This window comes from Bufo bufo, chromosome 1, assembly GCF_905171765.1.
Source record: "Bufo bufo chromosome 1, aBufBuf1.1, whole genome shotgun sequence".
NCBI lineage: Eukaryota > Metazoa > Chordata > Amphibia > Anura > Bufonidae > Bufo > Bufo bufo.
In genome coordinates, this window is record NC_053389.1 from 192252429 (window position 1) to 192277880 (window position 25452).

The 25452-nt window shown below is 42.8% G+C and overlaps 1 protein-coding gene across 3 annotated transcripts in view; it reads left to right on the forward strand.

Annotated features, from left to right (window-relative positions):
- The window catches only part of LOC121002371 (potassium voltage-gated channel subfamily C member 1-like), a 156126-nt gene that overhangs the window by 117487 nt on the left and 13187 nt on the right, over positions 1-25452 (forward strand). For 2 of the 3 annotated variants that reach the window (XM_040433834.1, XM_040433839.1), the window contains exon 3: positions 20379-20573. The exons of the other annotated variant lie outside the window; for it this stretch is intronic. In XM_040433834.1, coding sequence (XP_040289768.1) covers positions 20379-20573 — 195 coding nt within the window. The remainder of the gene's footprint in view (positions 1-20378; positions 20574-25452) is intronic. 3 annotated transcript variants of the gene reach the window in all.

Sequence of the window (25452 nt, forward strand, 5' to 3'; positions counted from 1 at the left end):
TAATATACAAATAAAAACATAAAAGACAGCCCCATGAGGGGTGGATCATTCACCCCTGAAGAAGCGCGAAAGTGAAACCCGGGTCGGTCAAGAGTACGAATTGTGTTTCATCGATTTGTGATATGCTTTTAACAAGGATTGATTTTGTGAGTATAATAAACCTTTTTATCTGATTGGAGAAATCAGTGCTTCACTATTGGTGCGATCTCTCGATATCCCGCAGGAGTGTGTTGGAGGAGAGGAATGCCCCTGTGGAGGTTGATTCTGCTTCCTATGTCCAGATATGCAGATGGTTTTGTTCTAGATTGAAGACTTCCCTATTGGTGAAATAGCAGCGCGGTCCTATTTTGAAAACGCACAAACTGATTTTGTGAATACTACCCACTTCACACGTGGACCTGCGGCGCTAATAATACAGGCAACGCATTAGAGTCAATCTTATTTTATTGATTTTTGTGCAGCAGCAACCACAGCCTCTCAGACCCTGTTCAGAGAGTTATACTGTTTTCCTTCAACGTAATGGCTCATGCACACAACCGTTGTTGGCTGGTGCCCATATTGTGGTCCGCAATCCGTAAGGTGTGGTGCGTAACGGAGGCACGGAACCCCTTGCACTATTTTTTTTTGCATATCAAGTGAATGGGTCCTGCACCCGTATACGGCGGCCCTACGGTTGGTGCCCGTGCATTGCAAGCCACAATTTGCGATCCGCAGCATGTGCCGTGCCGTCAGATGTTTCTGTGCATGAGCCTCTAATATCCTGTTTAAGAAGGGGTCACAAGTTCACAATAGGTGTTAGGTCAGGTGAGGAAGGGGTCCATGTCATTATTCTTTCATCTTTAAGGTCATTACTGGCTAGCCATGCAGTGGAGAACTTCGATGCATGCCATGGAGCATTGTTCTGCACACAAATCATGGTTTTCTTGAAAGATCCAGACTTTTTCCTGTACCACAGCTTGAAGAAAGTGTCTTCTAAAAACTGTAGGTTTGGGAGTTGATTTTGAATGTATTTTTAACACGAAAAGGTCCAACTAGCTCATCATCAATAATACCAGCCTTAGCCCACCTTAATCTTGCTGACGTCTGAGTCAAAATGGAGCTCTGTGCCCATTACTGATCCAGCCACAGGCCAATCCATCTGGTCCGTCAAGCATTACTCTCATCTCATCAGTCCATAAAACCTTTGAAAAATCTGTCATCAGATAATTCTTGGCCCAGTCTTGATGTTTTAACTTATGTGTCTTGTTGTCAGTGGTGGTCTGGTTTATGTGTCAGTGGTGGTCTGGTTTCAGGCTACCTTACCTTGTGTGAGCACTGAACACCTTGTACTTCTTGGCACTCCAGGAAGGTTGCCATTCTGGAATATGACAGAACTGGAGGATAATGTTTTCCTGACCGCTTCACATTTTATTTTTCTCAAATCTTTGACAGTTCATTTGTGACCTTTTTATATCTACACGTTTCTTGCGATCCTGTTCACTATTTGCAACAAAACATTTGATGGTTCTGTGATCACGCAGTTAATTCCCTTTTTGGCCCGTTTTGCTAGAAGAAAACTGAAGCAGCCCAATACTTTTGAACAGCTTGATATAGGGTCTTGATCTCCTTAGGCCACACCCTCCCTCATTACACAAATACACATAACTTGATATTAATCAATCCAATGAGCATTCAAGTTTGTACAGCTTGGAGTTGAAAAATATCCATAAAAATGATCATATGGTCAAAAAACTCACTTGCCTAATAATTGTGCACTCAGTGTACAGCACATGACAGCTGCAGTCCGTCACTCGCCTCAGTGGTGTATAGTACAAGGCCGCTGAGGACAGTGATTGGCTGCAGCAGTCATGTGCGATATATGGTTAAGTTATTATTGCTGCTGGTAAATACAGACCAGAAGTGAGGACAAGAGCAGCATCTTAAACAGATTGAATTGCATTGTAGTTCATATACACAGTTCACAAATGGTACCTTAGTTTACCTTTTCTGCAGCTGTGATGGTCGTTACATTATTCTAGTATGCTCCATCAATAACATTACATACACGCTGGTTAACCTATATGCACCCAACTCATACTCACGCATAGACATGTTTATAATAGATCATACCTCCCTACTCCCTACTTCATACCCTTTCCACTGACATTGGCCTCATTAAATGGTCACACCCCAATTACCATCACCCTCGATGAGCAATTCCAATCACATAGAGCTCAGATTTAGATGAATAATAAATTTATTTTCAGTAATCCGAAACACATAGCGGAGCTTTCAGCGCACCTAAAAGAGTACTTTCACTTTAATGATGGATCAGTCTCAAACAAATTTATTTTGTGGCAAGCTCATAAAGCATATATGAGAGGATCAATGATTAAACTGGGTGTTACAATAAGGAAACTTAGAGAGAAAGACATTACGCAAACTTTAGAGAAAATAGCTAGTCTAGAAAGCATAAACAAGACCGCCCCCACATCCCAATGCTCCAATGAACTCAGATTAACATGAAACAAACAGTAGCTTACTGCTCCAAAACTACCGCAAATGTCTCCTCAGACTTAAATCTAAATATTACTCCCAAGGGAACAAAGAAGGTCGACTATTGGCGCAACAACTCAAAACACAACAATCTAAATCCAAAATACTATATTTATTACATCCCACAACTAAGGCAAAGTTGATGGATCCAAGAGACATCGCTAACCAATTTAGATTATACTATCAGACACTTTATAACCTCAAAGAAAGTACCCCATTACCAGAAAATTACTCTACCCTGGTTGAAGAGTTCCTCTCACAAGCATCTCTTCCTGCTCTTACCCATTCACAAATACAATCTCTTAATGCCCCATTCTCAATCCCAGAAATCAACAAGACAATCTCATCGCTCTCTTTGGGCAAATCGCCGGGGCCTGACGGGCTCTCTAATGAGTACTTCCGCCAATTCCAATACATTCTTACACCCTACCTACAGGACATGTTCAATGGGGTGCTAGAGGGACATCCCTTCCCCTCAGACATGCTAGTCACTATTCCAAAACCTGGTAAAACACCAGACACGACCCAGAATTTTAGGCCTATTTCGTTGCTTAACTCTGATATAAAAATTTTTGCTAACAGGCTATCCCATTGCTCCCTTCTCTGATCCACCCAGACCAAACTGGTTTTGTGGCTGGGCGACAAGCATCCGATAATACCAGACGAATTGTGAATCTATTCAATTATGCTGAATTGCAGAACCTCCCAGTGCTTGCAGTGACATTAGACGCAGAAAAAGCATTTGATCGCTTACACTGGGATTATGCATTCTCTACCCTTCACCAATTGGGCTTCTCAGGACAAATACTACAGGCTATCCGCAGCCTCTATTCCTCCCCTTCCGCGAAAGTTTGGGTTAACGGAGTAGTTTCAGATCCCTTTTACATAACCAATGGATCAAGACAAGGATTCCCCCTTTCACCCTTATTATTCATTCTCGCATTAGAACCTCTAGCACAAAATGTCAGGAACTTAACCACTATCTCTGGGGTAGAAGTAGGGGACAGGTCCCATAAAATCACACTCTACGCAGATTATATCATTCTCACATTAACTGACCCTCTCAACTTGCTTGATAGTGCCCTTAATGTGATTTCCCATTATGGATCCCTTTCCTACTATATCTCAAGCTCTCCCCATTAATATCCCACTAGCAGAATTGACCACACTAAAATCCCTCCATAATCTAGACTGGCAATCATCTGAACTTTCATACTGGGGAGTCAGAATTACTTCGCCTTGCTCTCTACTATATACTAGGAACTATGACCCCCTCCTTACCACTCTGTCAAATGATTTTAAAAGCTTCTCAATGACAGCAGTATCATGGGTGGGTAGAGTGGCATCATTTCAAATGATGACCCTTCCCAAACTCATTTACATATTTAGTGCCCTCCCATTCCCAATCCCTGCCAAATTTTTTAAGAAAGCACAGGCTATTCTGGGTGGGTATATCTGGGGACCATCCAAGCCCAGAGTTGCTCGGGCATTAATGTCCAAGAAAAAACACACTGGTGGAATGGGCCTCCCAGATATCAGGGACTATTTCACAGCGATCGGCCTCTCTTTTGCTTGGGAATGGTGGTCCTCAGATGACATGAAAGCCTGGCTCCAGATTGAATCACACGTAATAAAGCACGCTACTCTAAAGGACTACTTGATCATCTATTGTAGAGTCCGACCCTGCCAAAAAATTACTTATTAACGATAGTACATGCTGGTAGCCTCTGGACTAAAATCCATAAAACACAGAGTGACTCGAAATCACACCTCCTTCAACACGCCACTATCTGCGCAGTAGAACTAAATATCGCCCGACAGTAATTTATCGGGTTGGCGAGAAAAAGGGATTACCACCATATCTCAAATTATTGTGGATCACTCACTCCTTCCCTTTGATTCACTCCAACATTCATTTACACTGCCGCAAAAGGAATTCTTCAACTACCTGAAAATTCGCCATTTTCTTACGAAAATTAAGCAATCCCCACCTCCAATCAACTCAGACATTATGAGACTGTTCCAGTTCCCCTCCCTTTTCAAAAGACACGCCACGAGATATGTCTATGACCTACTAGGAGATAAAGCCACTTTATGGGAACTTGAATTGGGGAAGTCTTTTCCTGATGAAATCTGGGCCTTATTTATTAGATTTCTTGTTTCAAACTTTAAATGCGTCACTCACTATGAAGCGGGGCTAAAAACTCTTCTACAATGGTATTTCACTCCCAAAAGACTACACACAATTTACCCTTCAACCTCCCCTTACTGCTGGAGGGGTTGCGGTAACATAGGCTCCTTGCTCCACATCCTATGGACATGCCCCATTATTGCTTCCTACTGGCAGCGTGTCTTTGATTTAATATCAGGCTTAACAGCTCAGACCATAGAGCCTCTCCCGGAACTGGCTTTACTTTTCCTGGGCATACATAATATAGTCCCTCCACACCGAAACATAGTAGGGCCCATTCTCCTTAGTGCTAAGCTAATAATCACTCACCACTGGAAGCAAATCACTCCACCAACCCTTTCAGAAGTTATACAAGAAGTCAACATATCATGTAGATACGAACACTCACTGCCTTTCACGGTTATTTCTCTTAAATCTACCCATGACTCCTTGATTCTAACTACTCCCCCTGAATGTCTCAAGTGCTCAAACAGTCAGCGATAGATGTGGGAGTGGTGGGGTCCAGATGATACTCACACACCAGCCCTATTTTGCAACCACCACCACTTCCTTCCCCCTCCTTCCTTTCCCTCCCTGTCCCTTTTTTCTCTTTCCTTTTTTCTTTTATTGTTGTTGTTTATCCCCTAAGGCTGCTGTCCCACCCTACTTATGCTGTATAAATTGACACACATATATTGTTGTTGTATAAGTAAGCCTCAATGAATACCAGGCTATTATTCTGCCTTATTTTTTTGCTTTTTCAAAATAATAAAAATGTTTCATTCTAAAATGCATTAGTGTCCCCTGAGTTGTGCGCCAACAAGATTTACTGAAGACAAACATTAAAAATCTACAATAAAAAAGTGACATTTTTGGGAGGGTTCTTTCAATTTTAATGTAACGATTAGGAAGTTAAACTGCGGCACTCCAACATCTTTGAAATTATCTCCTTTATTTCACCGAGACAACAACGTTTCGACCTGTTAGGTCCTTATCAAGCTCAGACATACACATCACTAGTGAACATATATAGTCACCAAATTCCAACAATTGGTCAATCTTAACTCCACCTAAATTGGATAATACCGCCCCTTTCATGTTAAAAAAAAACCTCATCTTTTGTTATCCACATCACTCAACAGACATCTCCTGTGTCCAAAATAATGTCTCCCTCTATTTCTTACCACCTATCCCAGGCTGTGGGATCCGTCCATAGAGGATATAATGCGCACTTTACTCTTACACCTCGCATGGTGTGTTTGGCGTCTTCTTCTTCAAACTATGCATGCACCGCTACGTCATCATTGACGTCTGCCTTCTCAACTAACTTGCGTCATCGTATGCGATCTTTCTCTAGTTCCGCCCACTCCGGTCATGCGAATCACATGACTTGATCACATGACCGGAAGAAATGTCACTGCATAGCGGCTCCTTAGTTACCAAACATCCTATCCTGACATCAGACATTCTTCAATTATATTTTCGCATTATTGATATCCTCATTGAGGGGTATATCTGTGCGAATTTTCTCTTTTACTGATTGTAAGAATTAGTGCTGATACTGTATAATCCCCTCGGTAGGCTGTCGGTTTGCAGATCACATACCTCCCCAAACACCTTTCTAACTCTAAGGCCGCATCTATATTTATTGTTGCATCCTATGCACAACTGCATAAACCCAGGGGTGAATCCCCTCTTGGTGTACGCATAAGTGAATATACGGACGCCATCATTCTAATAGCTTACGGGGCTCTTTATTGAGACAAAATCTAAGTCATTTACTATGGGCTTATCATATTAAGGCTGTATACCCTATGCCAGTTAGTATCCTCCGGTCATAGTTCTCCACCTTACTGTACTTTCGGTCTATATAACCTAAGTGACCTATTCCTCCTTTCCCAAGGAGTACTATTATGTTCCATTTTCCCTATTAGGGTTAGGTCACTTTCCAGTTATATAAACCTACTGCCCATACTATACTACACTCCATCCACATATGTCTCTCTCATTGGGCTCCAAATAACATGCCCAGCCCCTAGCTTATCTCCACGATAATCATTCTATTATGCGTCCCTGGCAGGGCCATCTTTACCAAGGGGCAAAGGGGGCAGCTGCCCCGGGCCCAGTTGCTCCTGGGGGGCCCAAGGCAGCTGCCTCTTGAGCCCTGCTAGCTACTGCCCCGGGTGTCAAGCTGTCAGCTACACAGGCATCGTACTGTGTTAAAGTTGTGATCAAGGACCTTAATGACATCATCACCATGTGACCAGTAACCTAGCAATTACTGGTCACATGGCTATGAGGTCATCACAGGTCCTATCAGGAATTAACTTTTTTTATGTGAAGATTACATCAGAAAAAGGTGACAGGGGCTGTTATGTTATTATACTTTAAACTACTGTATAGTGGGGGGCTGTATACTGTGGGGGGCTGTATATTGTGTGGGACTGTATACTGTGTGGTGGGCTGTATACTGTGTGGGGCCTGTATACTGTGGGGGGCTGTATACTGTGTGGGACTGTATACTGTGTGCTGGGCTGTATACTGTGGGGGGCCTGTATACTGTGTGGGACTGTGTGCTGGGCTGTATACTGTGGTGGGCTGTATCCTGTGGGGGGCCTGTATACTGTGGGGGGCTGTATACTGTGTGGGGGGGCTGTATACTGTGTGGGGGCCTGTATACTGTGTCGGAGCCTTATACTGTGTGGGGGCCTTATACTGTGTGGTGGGCCATATACTGTGTGGGACCGTGTGCTGGGCTATATACTGTGGTGGGCTGTATACTGTGGGGGGCCTGTATACTGTGGGGGCCTATATACTGTGTGGCGGCTGTATACTGTGTGGGGGCCTGTATACTGTGTGGGGGCCTTATACTGTGTGGGGGCCTTATACTGTGTGGTGGGCTGTATACTGTGTGGTGGGCTGTATACTGTGTGGGAGGCCTATATACTGTGTGGGGGGCTGTATACTGTGTGGGGGCCTGTATACTGTGTGCTGAGCTGTATACTGTGTGAGGGCCTGTATACTGTGGGGGGGGCTTATACTGTGTGGTGGGCTGTATACTGTGTGGGGGCCTTATACTGTGTGGGGGCCTGTATACTGTGTGGGGACCTGTATACTGTGTGGGGGGTTGTATACTGTGTGGTGGGCTGTATACTGTGTGGGGGGCTGTATACTGTGTGGTGGGGCTGTATACTGTGTGGTGGGCTGTATACTGTGTGGTGGGCTGTATACTGTGTGGGGGGGCTGTATACTGTGTGGGGGGGCTGTATACTGTGTGGGGGCCTGTATACTGTGGGGGGCTTATACTGTGTGGTGGGCTGTATACTGTGTGGGGAGGCTGTATACTGTGTGGGGGGGCTGTATACTGTGGGGGGGGGCTGTATACTGTGTGGGGGGCTGTATACTGTGTGGGGGGCTGTATAGTGTGGGGGGCCTGAATAGTGTGGGGGGCCTGTATAGTGTGGGGGCCTGTATACTGTGTGGGGGCCTGTATACTGTGTGGGGGGCTGTATACTGTGTGGGGGCCTGTATACTGTGTGGGGGGCTGTATACTGTGGGGGCCTGTATACTGTGGGGGTCTGTATACTGTGGGTGCGGTATAGTGTGGAGTGCTATACTGCTGTACTGTATAGTGTGGGGGGCTGTATCGTGCATATTTTGGGGTGCTGTATACAGTGAGGTGTTGTATACTGTGGGGTGCTGTATACTGTGGGCTGCTATACTGCTCTATTGTATACTGTGAGGTGTTGTATACTGTGGGGTGCTGTATACTGTGGGCTGCTATACTGCTCTACTATATACTGTGGGGTACTGTATAGTGTGGGGTGCTATACTGTATACTGTGTGGTGCTGTATACTATAGGGTGCTATACTGCATACTGTGGGGTGCTGGGGTGCACTGTAACACTAGAGTGAGCCGAGCCCTGGTCTCCTTCCTGCAGAGTGATGCCCACTTCCAGCCTGAGCCCAGCTGCCCAGAGCACTGATCCTGAGCCGCTGGAGTCTTCATAACCAGAAGTATTTACAGTCATTAACTGGACTCTACCAGGTGTGTGGATTTTTTATGTGTGTGTTGTGGTGGAGGGCGTGATTGCCTGCTAAGGTGTGGGAAGGCAGGATCAGGGGGCCCAAGTAAATTTTTGCCCAGGGTCCAATCAATATTAAAGACGGCCCTGGTCCCTGGGTATCACTTAGGTCTCAAATTAACCCCCCCTTCCGAGGCATGAGACGTGCTCACCCAACAGCCCAATCTTGGGGTACCCAGCATCAGCACTATTACCATATTACTCATCTTAAAGCGAACCTTTCACCTCATTTTCACTTTACAAACTAGCAACAGTTCCTTATAGATTATCTTGAGTGTGTTGTTATCCATGTTAGTGCCGCTTTCCTGGGCTCTTTATACTTCAAAAAATCGTCTTATAAACTTCACATTCGGTGCTCCAACAGTCATGCAACCAGTCAAGGGGGTAGCCCTTCCATCTCCTCTGGCCGTACCGCCCCTGCCCTAACCCCTCCTCTATGCTCCTTAACTGACAGCCGGCTCAGTCGCCGGGACGGCGCTTCCGAAACCTGCGCATGCGCCGTCCTCCTGATTCGCCGCGCGATCCCGTCTTTCTTGCTGACAAAAGTGCGATCATGTAAGAGAATCGCGCATGCGCCTTACGCGATGCCGGCCTGTCTGCTCTCCCTCCCGTGCGCGCGCACGGGAGGGAGAGCAGACAGGAGAGCAGACAGGCCGGCATCGCGTAAGGCGCATGCGCGATTCTCTTACATGATCGCACTTTTGTCAGCAAGAAACACGGGATCGCGCGGCGAATCAGGAGGACGGCGCATGCGCAGGTTTCGGACGCGCCGTCCCGGCGACTGAGCCGGCTGTCAGTTAAGGAGCATAGAGGAGGGGTTAGGGCAGGGGCGGTACGGCCAGAGGAGAGGGAAGGGCTACCCCCTTGACTGGTTGCATGACTGTTGGAGCACCGAATGTGAAGTTTATAAGACGATTTTTTGAAGTATAAAGAGCCCAGGAAAGCGGCACTAACATGGATAACAACACACTCAAGATAATCTATAAGGTACTGTTGCTAGTTTATAAAGTGAAAATGAGGTGAAAGGTTCGCTTTAACTATTTCTTTCTGTCCATATCTCCATAAAATGTCCAGTGTAAGGCATGCACAGTCTTTCCTCTCTGGAAACTGATCCCACAAGCCTGTTCACAGGGTTTCCTGCTCTGTGGATAAAAAACGAAATATATAAGTATATATTAAAAATTAACGCGGCAGTTGCCGGGCACTCAAATTCCGTTAACATACAATATCCTTCATAAGATTAGAAAAGCAAACCCACTTTAAAATCTCTATTCAAGCCTTTCGGTTCCAGTGTGTCTAATTCAAATATCCATCTTAGCTCCTTCCTTTTCAACATTCTCTCTCTATCTCCTCCTCTTCTTGGTAGCGGAACTCCATCTATAATCCTGAATCTCAGCTGTGAGATATTATGTTAATACTTCACAAAATGTTCTGGCACTGGTAATTGGATCTCCTCCCTTTCTTCTTGTTCTTGCCTCTTTGTCAATAATTTGCGAATTGTGTATCTATGCTGATTGATTCTATTCTTGCAGGCCTGCGTGGTCTCCCCAACATAGAGAAGGCCACATGGGAACTGCAAGACATAGATAACATATTGTGAATTAGAGGTATAATGTTCTTTGATATCATTTCTCTTTCCTGTTCTCGGATAACTGAAGGAGTTGAAGCAATTGCAGAAGCCCAAGCATGGGTAACAACCCTTCCTTCCTTCTTGTTTTTCTCTCCCCCTCATATCTGTTCTCACCAAAGAGACAGAGATACGAGGGGAAAAAAAGAGGGGATTAGTCACAGACTTCTTAAGGTAAAAAGAGTCTGGGATATCCAGGCAGGGCGCCAAAGGGAAGGACCGTTAGTAAATGGTTTAAAATTCGGGTGTAATACGGGTGTGTTTGATTACTGGAGAGGTGGTAGGCAGCCACAGGTCTAGTGTCCAGACAGGGGAAAGCCTGAAATGGACATATTGTGAGTATAGGGAAAAAAACGTAAGAAAAAATAGACCTGTATCGGGCGCCAATAACCTCAAAAGTAATAGCCTGCTGGCGATAAAAATGGTCAATTGAGTGGTAACTTTGATATAGTGGTTTAAAAACACAACGTTTGTAAAAACGTGCAAAAAACCTTAATTAAAACAGTAATGCTAGTTGATTAAAATCACAATGAGAATAAAAAAGGTATTTTGTAGTAAAAACTCACTTCACCCAGGAGGGGCAGGGTGGGATAAAGCACATAACACCCACTCTGCTTCCTCCTGCGCCTGGATCGCCTGTAAGATCGTCCGGAAATAACGGCAGTCACACTTGGAACTTCTGGTTATTTTCTTTTTATTATTGTGTTAGCACAGGGTAGGGGTAGGAGTAGGCTCAACGCGTTTCGGGGTCACTGGGATCCCCTTCATCAGGAGCATGATGAAGGGGATCCCAGTGACCCCGAAACGCGTTGAGCCTACTCCTACCCCTACCCTGTGCTAACACAATAATAAAAAGAAAATAACCAGAGGTTCCAAGTGTGACTGCCGTTATTTCTGGACGATCTTACAGGCGATCCAGGCGCAGGAGGAAGCAGAGTGGGTGTTATGTGCTTTATCCCACCCTGCCCCTCCTGGGTGAAGTGAGTTTTTACTACAAAATACCTTTTTTATTCTCATTGTGATTTTAATCAACTAGCATTACTGTTTTAATTAAGGTTTTTTGCACGTTTTTACAAACGTTGTGTTTTTAAACCACTATATCAAAGTTACCACTCAATTGACCATTTTTATCGCCAGCAGGCTATTACTTTTGAGGTTATTGGCGCCCGATACAGGTCTATTTTTTCTTACGTTTTTTTCCCTATACTCACCAAAGAGAAGCATCTTCCGGTCATGTGATTAAGTCATGTGAAAATAAGATTGAAGAATGTTCTTTGTCAGGATAAAATGTACAGTAACTAAGGATCCGCTATGCAGTGATGTTTCTTTCCGTCATGTGATCAAGTCATGTGATTCACATGACCGGAGTGGGTGGAACTAGAGAAAGATCGCATACAATGACGTGAGTTAGTTGAGAAGGCAGACGTCAATGATGACGTAGCGGCGCATGCGCAGTTTGAAGAAGAAGATGCCAAACATACCATGCGAGGTGTAAGAGTAATGTGCGCATTATATCCTCTATGGACGGATCCCACAGTCTGGGATAGGTGGTAAGAAATAGAGTGAGACATTATTTTGGAGACAAGAGATATCTGTTGAATGATGTGGATAACAAAAGATAATTATTTTTTTTTTTAAATGAAGGGGGCGGTATTATCCAATTTAGGTGGAGTTAAGATTGACCAATTGTTGGAATTTGGTGACTATATATGTTCACTAGTGATGTGTATGTCTGAGCTTGATAAAGACCTAACAGGTCGAAACGTCGCTGTCTCGGTGAAATAAAGGAGATAATTTCAAAGATATTGGAGTGCCTCAGTTTTCCATAATATTACAAGTAATTAAGGAGTTCGGGAGGCCAGAATTCAACGCTGTAGGCACGGCCACGAAATGGAAAAGCTGGAACCAGACAGTGAGTAGTGCTGTCTTATCTACAATTTTTGAAGTATATTAGGATGTTAATGGACTTGTGTGCATTGTATATATCAGCCCTGCTTGGCAAACCTTTTTTAATAGTAAATGAATAGAAAATGTCTTTTATCCATGATATTTCCTAACATTTCATAAAAAGAAAGGTTTTATGAATGGACAAACCTTGTCATGCATTAGTACCAATGTGCTTTTTCCTTGCACAATGCCGCTCCTGACCACCCACTATGCAGGGCACTCTATATTCACTTAAAGAGTAACTACACTTTTGAATACATTTGAATAAGATGTTCCTAATGCCCTAATAATAGTTTTTCTAATATACTTTATTAAGGCATTTTGTATTTTTACTACAGTTTCCACCCCCTAAAGCGCACCATTCCCTGTGCTCTTAAAATTAACATTTCTGTACACCTCTGACTTCTCAGCGGTGTATGGAGAACAGGATGTACACTTTATGAATGGGGCCACAGCAGCAGTGAGTAATGCAGGAGCGCATATTGCTGCTCCTGCCCTTTTCCTCTCGGAGGTTTACTAACTCCTGACATAGCACATGGGTACCCTGTAACAATGTGCTATGCCAGGAATAGCTGAGCGGAGCGGGCTCCTGCCTGTGCCTGCTTCTCTAAGCTAACAGTCCTGCATGTCAACTGTTAGCTGAGCGCGGCAGGCAGAAGCAGGATCCACTTAGCTAAACCTGGCATAGCACATGGGTACAGGGTACCCATGTGCTATGCCAGGAGTTAGTAAACCTCCGGGGGGCACGGGCAGGAGCAGCAAAATGCGCTTCTGCCCGTACTCACTGCTGCTGCAGCCTCATTCATAAAGTGTACATCCCGTACTCCATACACCGCTGAGAAGTCAGTATTGTACAGAAATGTTAATTTCAAGCGCAGAGGGAATGGTGCGCTTTAGAGGGTAGAAACTGTAAAAATGAAAAATGCCTTAATAAGGTATATTACAAAAACTATTAGGGCATTAGGAACATCTTATTAAAATTTTACTCAAAAGTTTAGTTACTCTTTAAAAAGCATGCCACTGGGCAGAAAAAAGCTAAATGGAGATTGTTCTTGGGTTCAGCAGGCAAAACAAATATCTGGGCCCACCATTTACTTGTTGTAAGGAAGCCCCCTGGGATAGGGGTCCAATTGCATTTCCAACCTCTACAGCCCTATTTGTTGTACCAACATGCCTTAAAATTCCCATTACATTGAGAAATTAACACCAAAAGAAACAGAGTAATCCAGCGTGTAGCAGTCCATTTTCTATGCACTCTGCGTTGGGACTACTTTTCAATTTTTCCAGCAGGACTGCATTGTGAATAGGATAATGGGGAAAATGATGATGTATTGTATAGTCCAAGATACTTGGATCCAACGATTATACATATGGTGAAATTGTTGTGTTCCTTAGTCTTTACAATAAATTATAGGCTGTATGGCTGAAAGACTCTTCAATTATCTTCTTGCCATTTGATAGTTTAACTGCAGGCTTTTTATCAAAGTAATATGTATTTCAAGGTCAGAATAAAGTTAACGTTTTATGTGCAATTTTGCATTCCGAGAGCCAAAAGAATAAAAGTCTTCCTTCTGCAGTCTCTTGCCAGCAAAGCTTGGCAACGAGTACCAGCATCCTGTCAATAAAGGGTTAAAGGACATACTCACTTTATAGATTATATATCTAAGGATTTCTATAAAATGTTAATTACATTTGTAAACACGTTGTATTTCTTAGGCCCCATGCACATGACCATATGCATCTTGCGTTCTGCAAACCGTGGATCTGCAAAATTTAGATAGAGGCTGATTGTGCAACTCCTATATAGAAATGTTTTATTTTACTTTATCACTGAGAAGTGGCAATATTCGAATTCTCGATATTTCGCGAATATTTGGGCAAATATTTAGCGAATATTTGATTGCGAAAATCGGCAATCGGAAAATGCGCAATAAAAAATTGCCATTAAAATATTCACGATCAACACTATTTACTGTCTGCATTATAGCAGAGCTGAAATATCCCAGCTTGTTTGGTGTCTGCACAGAGCTTACCTTGGTGACTTATATTCTGGGAAGTAGGCTATTTACACCAGGCACTATGTCGTAATTTATGTATTGCAGTAAAAATTGTTCCATTGCATTACAGGAGTTCAACTATGCTGCTATGGATGTATCTGACAGCAAAATTATCTGTTACCAATAGCAACTAGCAAAACTGCGAATGCAACACTATAATACAGGATATAACTTGTATGCAGATATAATATATTATATACAGGGAGTGCAGAATTATTAGGCAAGTTGTATTTTTGAGGATTAATTTTATTATTGAACAACAACCATGTTCTCAATAAACCCAAAAAACTCAATAATATCAAAGCTGAATATTTTTGGAAGTAGTTTTTAGTTTGTTTTTAGTTTTAGCTATTTTAGGGGGATATCTGTGTGTGCAAGTGACTATTACTGTGCATAATTATTAGGCAACTTAACAAAAAACAAATATATACCCATTTCAATTATTTATTTTTACCAGTGAAACCAATATAACATCTCAACATTCACAAATATACATTTCTGACATTCAAAAACAAAACAAAAACAAATCAGTGACCAATATAGCCACCTTTCTTTGCAAGGACACTCAAAAGCCTGCCATCCATGGATTCTGTCAGTGTTTTGATCTGTTCACCATTAACATTGCGTGCAGCAGCAACCACAGCCTCCCAGACACTGTTCAGAGAGGTGTACTGTTTTCCCTCCTTGTAAATCTCACATTTGATGATGGACCACAGGTTCTCAATGGGGTTCAGATCAGGTGAACAAGGAGGCCATGTCATTAGATTTTCTTCTTTTATACCCTTTCTTGCCAGCCACGCTGTGGAGTACTTGGACGCGTGTGATGGAGCATTGTCCTGCATGAAAATCATGTTTTTCTTGAAGGATGCAGACTTCTTCCTGTACCACTGCTTGAAGAAGGTGTCTTCCAGAAACTGGCAGTAGGACTGGGAGTTGAGCTTGACTCCATCCTCGTATAATTCAAATAGTCTAGTTACCTAGACTAATAGACTCCCGTTTCTGGTCATTATAAAATATAACATTTATTTATTTCATTATTAAAAATATAACATAGAGCGGGAGAGTGAAGGAAAACTTTAAAATTCTAGGTTTAGCAGGATCACTGAGCAGAGTGAAGGGTTAATTTCACCCATATACTCTGCATACCCTAGCATATATCCATCCACCTTTGGTTCGGCGGTATATTTCCCTTTTATGGAATTTGATGTTTAAGGGTCACCTAGTGGTTATCGATCATTATTTTCTTTATGTGTCTCAAATATATCTCTCCACCACTGGTGGTCGCGGTTCGGAGGAGTCTGCAGATACTTCTCTCCGCGACAGGATCCCTGCCTAACCTAATCTAAAAATTAAAGGCTAGAGCTCCCCCAACATGTTTCACCACTATAGCGTGGCTTCATCAGGGGAAAGGAGCTACTGTCAACGTCAACGTCAAGGTTGACAGTAGCTCCTTTCCCCTGATGAAGCCACGCTATAGTGGTGAAACATGTTGGGGGAGCTCTAGCCTTTAATTTTTAGATTAGGTTAGGCAGGGATCCTGTCGCGGAGAGAAGTATCTGCAGACTCCTCCGAACCGCGACCACCAGTGGTGGAGAGATATATTTGAGACACATAAAGAAAATAATGATCGATAACCACTAGGTGACCCTTAAACATCAAATTCCATAAAAGGGAAATATACCGCCGAACCAAAGGTGGATGGATATATGCTAGGGTATGCAGAGTATATGGGTGAAATTAACCCTTCACTCTGCTCAGTGATCCTGCTAAACCTAGAATTTAAAGTTTTCCTTCACTCTCCCGCTCTATGTTATATTTTTAATAATGAAATAAATAAATGTTATATTTTATAATGACCAGAAACCGGAGTCTATTAGTCTAGGTAACTAGACTATTTGAATTATACAAACATTTTTTTCCTGGGTCTAAAGGGTCTTTGAAAATTTGCATGACTCCATCCTCAACCCGAAAAGGCCCCACAAGCTCATCTTTGATGATACCAGCCCAAACCAGTACTCCACCTCCACCTTGCTGGCGTCTGAGTCGGACTGGAGCTCTCTGCCCTTTACCAATCCAGCCACGGGCCCATCCATCTGGCCCATCAAGACTCACTCTCATTTCATCAGTCCATAAAACCTTAGAAAAATCAGTCTTGAGATATTTCTTGGCCCAGTCTTGACGTTTCAGCTTGTGTGTCTTGTTCAGTGGTGGTCGTCTTTCAGCCTTTCTTACCTTGGCCATGTCTCTGAGTATTGCACACCTTGTGCTTTTGGGCACTCCAGTGATGTTGCAGCTCTGAAATATGGCCAAACTGGTGGCAAGTGGCATCTTGGCAGCTGCACGCTTGACTTTTCTCAGTTCATGGGCAGTTATTTTGCGCCTTGGTTTTTCCACACGCTTCTTGCGACCCTGTTTACTATTTTGAATGAAACGCTTGATTGTTCGATGATCACGCTTCAGAAGCTTTGCAATTTTAAGAGTGCTGCATCCCTCTGCAAGATATCTCACTATTTTTGACTTTTCTGAGCCTGTCAAGTCCTTCTTTTGACCCATTTTGCCAAAGGAAAGGAAGTTGCCTAATAATTATGCACACCTAATATAGGGTGTTGATGTCATTAGACCACACCCCTTCTCATTACAGAGATGCACATCACCTAATATGCTTAATTGGTAGTAGGCTTTCGAGCCTATACAGCTTGGAGTAAGACAACATGCATAAAGAGGATGATGTGGTCAAAATACTCATTTGCCTAAAAATTCTGCACACAGTGTATATATATATATATATATCTTACAAAATAAGGCTCAAAGGTGATTATGCCTTAAAGGTGTCTCATTACAGATAACCCCTTTAATAGGAGAGCAGCTGTGACGATCACCTGATCGCTGTAGGAATGGCTGTCAAGACAAGAAATTGTCATCAACTGCCTTGTTTCCCCTGCAGAGGCCACTACACAGCAAATTTTTTATTAGAAGGGCAGTTCATTTAATAATATAGCTTTGATTCATCATGTTCTTCCTTTATATTTGGAAAATAGCTGAGCCCAACACAACACTGGGTCCCCCAGATACCTTTAAGGTGTCACCATATGTTGGTAAGTCCAGAGAAATAAGTCCAATAAGACTCAGAGTCTGCAGTAAACCAGTGTACTTCTTTACTGTAGAAACTCAAGTGCAAAACAATACAGGAGAGGCACTGAGGTGGCTTCTCCCGTGTCCTCCATGGTAGAAGAAGGTTCCATGCTTAGGAAAAGCCTGAGCTAGTTGTTCCTCTCTCTCTCTCAGATGGCTGGTATCCTGGCCAGATGCTGGTGGCCTAGGGTTTGTGGCTCAGTCATCCGGCTAGCTCCCTGATGACAGGGTTGGTGGGTGGGTGGCTCAGCATTCCCATCTTCTGGTCACTCATGCAGTCAACTAGGGGCTCTGACTGCTCTCCTTAGATACAGTTTCTAGCTGAACTAGAACCTTCTAGTGGGAGGGGTGGAGTGGAGAAGCACAGCCTACACAGAAACAATGTTATAGTTTTAGTCTGTCATAGACTTGTATAGAGTTTCAATGCAAGTCTATAGCTATAACTAAGCAGCTTTTTTCAGACCTAAACAGTAGAGCTAAACCAGGCAGTCAGTGTGTCTGTTTTTTCACTCCAAAACTTTGCATAAGTAGAAAGTCATAAAATATCAGTACAAGCTTAGCATTAAACCTTTTTCATCAAAACTGCAATAAAAATGGGTTGTCCATTGGGGATAGATGTTTAGTAAAATGCTCAGAATATATAAATGTATTACAAGAAAGAATTGATATCTACCCTCACCGATCTCCTGTTACTGCTGCTCCAGTTGTTACCAGGTACCATCTGGCCGCCATGTGTCCTGACTTGACACACAGGAAATGGCAGGGTATGACCACTCTCAAGCACTGACTGGCTGAGCAATCAACTCCTCCCATGTCCTTTATGTCGAGCATGAACCAAGAAGTGGAGACCAGCAGGAAAGCTGAGTATTTTACAAAAAATGTTGCCCCCCTGGACAACCCCTTTATGTATTCACATCCAGTGATGAGAACTGCACCATCCTTGTCTGTCTGGTATACTGTAGCTGACAACTAAACTTTAGGGAGCTTGAAGACTCCCTAAAAATAAATTTCAATAGAAAAACTCTCCTCTTTGCAGAGGTTTCCCATTCAGTATCATGCCATGTGACCAGAGTTAATAACCTCTTTCCATATGCTCTATCAGCTGTTATCTTTGAAAGGTCCCAAAAATAGGGTAGCAGCTGGTGAACCGGGTTTTTCAAATTGAACAGCTAATTTAAAGACTAGTTCGCATAATAGGGAAATTGTATTCAGACATTATCCTGCAAGCAGTAGAAAGAGTGAAGTGCTTATGCCGCTGTACAGAACACTGGTGAGACCTCACTTGGAGTATTGTGCGCAGTACTGGAGGCCATATCTCCAGAAGGATATAGATACTCTAGAGAGAGTTCAGAGAAGAGCTACTAAACTAGTACATGGATTGCAGGATAAAACTTACCAGGAAAGGTTAAAGGACCTTAATATGTATAGCTTGGAAGAAAGAAGAGACAGAGGGGATATGATAGAAACTTTTAAATACATAAAGGGAATCAACTCAGTAAAGGAAGAGAGCATATTTAAAAGAAGAAAAACTACCACAAGAGGACACAGTTTTAAATTAGAGGGGCAAAGGTTTAAAAGTAATATAAGGAAGTATTACTTTACTGAGAGAGTAGTGGATGCATGGAATAGCCTTCCTGCAGAAGTGGTAGCTGCAAATACAGTGAAGGGGTTTAAGCATGCATGGGATAGGCATAAGGCCATCCTTCATATAAGATAGGGCCGGGGGCTATCCATAGTATTCAGTATATTGGGCAGACTAGATGGGCCAAATGGTTCTTATCTGCCGACACATTCTATGTTTCTATGTTTCTATGTAAGATGTAATGGCTTCTGCAAGTTAGAAACGTCAGAACAGAATTTTCTGCAGACAATGGCCCAGTTTTACTAGTACTAAAGGTGCAACCAAGCTGCATAGACCTGCAGCATATTTTTGAAAGTATATCAGGCTGTATGATAAATCTGGTGTAGGGACAGACACTTTTCACTGACTCCATAGTAAATATTGGTTGGCTTAATTTGAGGCAGATTTTTACTCCAGAATTGTGCCAAAATGTTGGTGCAAAATAATGCTAATCTGGTAAATCTGATACATCTGATGTAGGGATAGACACTTTTCACTGACTTTATACTAACTATTGGTTGGCTTAAAGGGGTTATCCAATTTCATAAACAGCCCCCCATGTGCTGGACCCCTCACATGGAATATACTTACCCCGCTCCCGGCACTGCTCCTGGTCCCCACACTGCCACTGCTGTTTCTCCCTGTACACGGACAAAAACATCTGTTGTCGGGGGACAGGGGAAGCAGCGGCGTCGGTGAGGGGACTAGGAGCAGTGCCGGGAGCGGGACAAGTATATTCTGTGTGAGGGGCCCGGCACATGGGGGGGGGGGCTGTTTATGACATTGCATAACCCCTTTCATTTGAGGCAGGTTATTACTCCAGAATTGTGCCAAAATTTTGGTGCAAAATGATGCATCTTAGCCCACCAACTTCTCACAAAGCCCCACCCTCTTTATGCTAAGACCTGCCTCTTTTTGAGCATGTCGGGGGAAAAAGTGTAGAAAAATTAGATGTACCAAATTATTTTTGGTGCAGATACATTAGTAAATATGGGCTGGTGTTCGTTAATGTTTTTGGATTTGCAGGATAACTCTATTATGAGTGTCGTCCTTATAATATATCCTAATAAAATAATGCAGCACTGCATGCCAAATGGACATCTATAGTTTATAGATAGCTGGGGAAATACATTTCCTGGACCATTAGATATATCGTTGGTCTTTCATAATTTATCCATCTGTTTGTTTTACTTTGTTCTTAAAGACTCCAAGCAGAACGGGGATGCTGCCAACGCTGCACTGGCCAATGAGGATTGCCCAACAATAGACCAGGCTCTTTCCCCAGAAGAAAAGTCTCCTGTCACTCCTGGTGCAAGAGAGAGATACAATCGTGACCGAGCTTGTTTCCTGTTGACAACGGGGGATTTTGCCCATTCTCCAGATGGCAATATCCGCAAAGGTATTCACCTCTGATGCATACTTCCCCACCTTCATTGCTCACTTTCATTTATGCAGCTAACTGCAGCCAGCAATGCAAAAGCTTGAAAAAGATATCCCTGAAAAACTACCATGCAAAGACCAATGTCTGTGATCTGCTTTCAACTTAGATCTTGCTGGTTCTGATCACTCTCAGTCTCCTTTAAATGGGATGTGTAGATGTGAGCTACACGTAGTTAAAAAAAAATTGCCACGTCTTCCCTTGCAATCTTGCTTCTTGTAGGCTGCTTTAGTAGAAATAGTACATTTTAGTCTCTATTTTAATTGAACTGTGTATGCGCCATGGTGGTCAGAAAAAATACTGAGGAGTCTGCAAAAACAAGAAGGAGCTCAGCTACAAATGCGAAAATGCAATACCTACTTTTTGTATGGTAAGAAGAAGATATTGAATAGATGGGTGCACTCCACATACAATTGAAACTAAAACATCTGTATCAAGGGTTACTCTCCTCCAGCAGTACAAAAAATTACCACATCACCTCTGGGTCATACACCCTGGTACCTCAGAACTCTCCAGAATTAAGAAACTGAGGTGATGGGTGAAGGTTGGGGTATAAACAAAGCTCAATAAGTAAGCATGATCAATGGAAGGATGTAGGCATTATGGAACGCCCCAATGTTATCTCAGCATGCTCATATGTGATGTTGTTTCAATGTCTATATGTTGGAAAGTCTAGAAATGCCAGGCTAGGAGCAGCCATGTTCTCATGTTATATGTTATGTCCTTCGACTCTCGTGTCTTTTGTTGCTCTTTTGTTTTTCAGCTCATGTGACAGATCATAATGGCCCGATATCTGACTGAGGTTTTATTGCTATACAAGTTTATTATTGTCATTACCTACATACATATCCCAATAGATTTTGCTACTTGTACCAAAATCTTATAAAAGCACTACTGCAGCTACATTAGTCAGCATACCCATATCCTTGTCATGCTGTTACAGGCATGGTGGGTTAAGCTGTCGTGCAAGAGACCAGTGCATACATGAACATAAAGTATGGTATGCAATTGTTGATACTGTGTGGCAAGGAGTGAATATGTGTCCATATGACTGTGTGCTCATGTAGGTGAGAGCCCTGTATGTTGAGTTCCTACCATAGTAGAAGCTAATAGACAAAGACCATTTTCATCCTGGACCAGTGCTGAACCAAACTGAGATCATTTGTGTTGTCACAAGTTTTAAATATTGCTCTACTGGTTAGTTTCATTGTACCATTAATCACTTTCTATCAGTTGAATAGATGGTGACTGATTAATTTTTTCAAACTGATCATAAGAGAATACAAATAGCCAAGAAATTATCCAGACTGGTTGTGTGGGCCAAGCTCTACTTTCTTTTCATTTTCACAAATTAACTTCAGTTAAAAATTATTCCATCCACATTATTTATTGTCTTAGAAATCTCTGTAAGTGAAGTCAAAAGTCCAAAATGGATTAAAAAAATCTAATTTCATGTATAGCAACCAGTGTCACAAAGGCTTGAAAAAGACTGCGGAAGGAGTGGCCTGGCATGCAGTAAAACTGGGATAGGAGTTTCCTGGCACAAAGGAAAATAGGAGAAGGACTAGCCTGGCACATAGGAAAACTGGGCAAGGAATTGCGTGGCACACAGGAAAACTGGGGGAATAGTGGCCTGGCACACTGGAAAAATGGGGAACATTTTGCCTGGCACACAGGAAAACTAGGGAAGGAGTTGCCTGGCACATAGGAAAACTGGAGAAGGAGTTGCCTGGCACACATGAAAACTGGAGAAGGAGGTGCCTGGCCCACAGGAAAACTGGGGAAGAAGCTACCTAACACACAGGAAACTGGGGAAGGAGTTGCCTTGCACACTTAAAAACTGGGGAAAAAGTTGCCTGGAAAACAGGAAAACTGGGGAAAGAGTGGCCTGACACACAGAAAAACTGGGGAAGGAGTGGCTTGGCACAAAGGAAAGCTGGGGAAGGAGTGGCCTGGCACACTGAAAAACTGGGGAAGGAGTTGCCTGGCCCATAGGAAAAATGGGGAAGGAGTGACCTGGCACACAGGGAAACTAGAGATAGAGTGGGCTGGCATACAGGAAAATATGAGAAGGAGTGGCCTGGCACACAGGAAATCTGAGAAAGGAGTGGCCTGGTATGCAGTAAAAAATAAGGGAGAGAGTGGCTTGGCATACAGGAAAGTTGAGAAAGTAGCGCTCTGGCACATAGAACAATCACTTGAAGGGAGGGCCTGACACACATAACTGAGAGATGTGATGTGATAATGAATAACTAAGTTTTTTTATATATATATTTATACAGTCAGGTCCATAAATATTGGGACATCGACACAATTCTAACATTTTTGGCTCTATACACCACCACAATGGATTTGAAATGAAACAAATTGCTTTAACTGCAGACTGGTGGCTTTAATTTGAGGGTATTTACATCCAAATCAGGTGAACGGTGTAGGAATTACAACAGTTTGCATATGTGCCTCCCACTTGTTAAGCAGCCACAACTTTCACTTTTTAATACTTGGTTGCAAATCCTTTGCCGTCAGTTACAGCCTGAAGTCTGGAACGCATAGACATCACCAGACGCTGGGTTTCATCTCTGGTGATGCTCTGCCAGGCCTCTACTGCAACTGTCTTCAGTTCCTGCTTGTTTTTGGGGCATTTTCCCTTCAGTTTTGTCTTCAGCATGTGAAATGCATGCTCATTTGGATTCAGGTCAGGTGATTGACTTGGCCATTGCATAACATTCCACTTCTTTCCCTTAAAAAACTATTTGGTTGCTTTTGCAGTATGCTTTGGTTTATTGTCCATCTGCACTGTGAAGTGCCGTCCAATGAGTTCTGAAGCATTTGGCTGAATATGAGCAGATAATATTGCCCGAAACACTTCAGAATTCATCCTGCTGCTTTTGTCAGCAGTCACATCATCAATATATACAAGAGAACCAGTTCCATTGGCAGCCATACATGCCCATGCCATGACACTACCACCACCACCATGTTTCACTGATGAGGTAGTATGCTTAGGATCATGAGCAGTTCCTTTCCTTCTCCATACTCTTCTCATCACTCTGGTACAAGTTGATCTTGATCTCATCTGTCCATAGGATGTTGTTCCAGAACTGTGAAGGCTTTTTTAGATGTCGTTTGGCAAACTCTAATTTGACCTTCCTGTTTTTGAGGCTCACCAATAGTTTACATCTTGTGGTGAACCCTCTGTATTGACTCTGGTGAAGTCTTCTCTTGATTGTTGACTTTGATACACATACACCTACCTCCTGGAGAGTGTTCTTGATCTGGCCAACTGTTGTGAAGGGTGTTTTCTTCACCAGAGAAAGAATTCTTCGGTCATCCACCACAGTTGGTCTTCCGCGTCTTTTGGTGTTGCTGAGCTCACCTGTGCGTTCCTTCTTTTTAAGAATGTTCCAAACAGTTGTTTTGGCCAAGCCTAATGTTATTGCTATCTCTCTGATGGGTTTGTTTTGTTTTTTCAGCCTAATGATGGCTTGCTTCACTGATAGTGACAGCTCTTTGGATCTCATCTTGAGAGTTGACAGCAACAGATTCCAAATGCAAATAGCACACTTGAAATGAACTGTGGACCTTTTATCTGCTCATTGTAATTGGGATAATAAGGGAATAACACACACCTGGCCATGGAACAGCTGAGAATCCGATTGTCCCATTACTTTTGGTCCATTAACAAGTGGGAGGCGCATATGCAAACTGTTGTAATTCCTACTCTGGTCACCTGATTTGGATGTAAATACCCTCACATTAAAGCTGGCAGTCTGCAGTTAAAGCACATCTTGTTTGTTTCATTTCAACTCCATTGTGGTGGTGTATAGAGCCAAAAATGTTAGAATTGTGTCGATGTCCCAATATTTATGGACCTGACTTTTTATATATATATATATATATATCATATGTCTGGTATAGGTGGCAAGAAAAGAAGGATGTAACATGTAGTTGAACTAGGGAAGGAGTGGTCTAAGACTTAGGGGAACTAGGGAAGGAGTAGTTGGAACAAAGAAGGTTTGGCTCATATTAGACTTAATATTTCAAAAGAAGGAAAGGATCCCCAGGTAGATGTTAAGGCTGATCATGCATAGTTTTCTATTCATGCATCGGAAAAACTGAGCTATAAAATTCAATGGCAAGAGCTTTCACAGTTAAAGTGCAATATGGCAGCACCCCCTTTCTACCCTAACGCCTATAGGTATAGACTTAATGTTCCCATAGGTAAATCTAGCCCAGCAGCAGTCACATATTATAGAACTGACCTACTGCATGCATTATTAAATGACCATTCAGGTAATGAACCCTACACCCAATGGACCTTCTTCAGCACATGGCAGACAGCTTATAACATATGTCTACCAAGCATAATGAGCAATTGCTTTCCTGACTATAAAACAGATTAACAATTTTGCTCAGAGACTTTAAATGTAGGAAAATCAGTCCTTCATTTAGATTTAACAGTGAACGGGAAGCAAAGGATGAATTAAAGGGACACTCAAGGTTAGAGGCACTTTATTACATTAAAGGGGTTGTGCAAAGTTTAGAAGTTATCCCCTAGCCACAGGATAGGAGGTAAGTAGCTGATTGCTGGGGGTCCAACTGCTGGGACACTCACTGATCCCGAGAATAGGGATCCCCTGTTCTGATGATGTGTACACTACTGCTCCATTCATTCTCTATGGGAGCACTGGAGATAGCCAAGTACAGTACTTGGCTATCTATGGTGCTCTTACAGAGAATGTATGGAGTGGTAGTGCACATGCTTGACATGTCGCTCCATTAGGGAAGGGGTAACGAGACCCCAATTCTCGGGATCACTGGGTGTCCCATTGGTGGAACC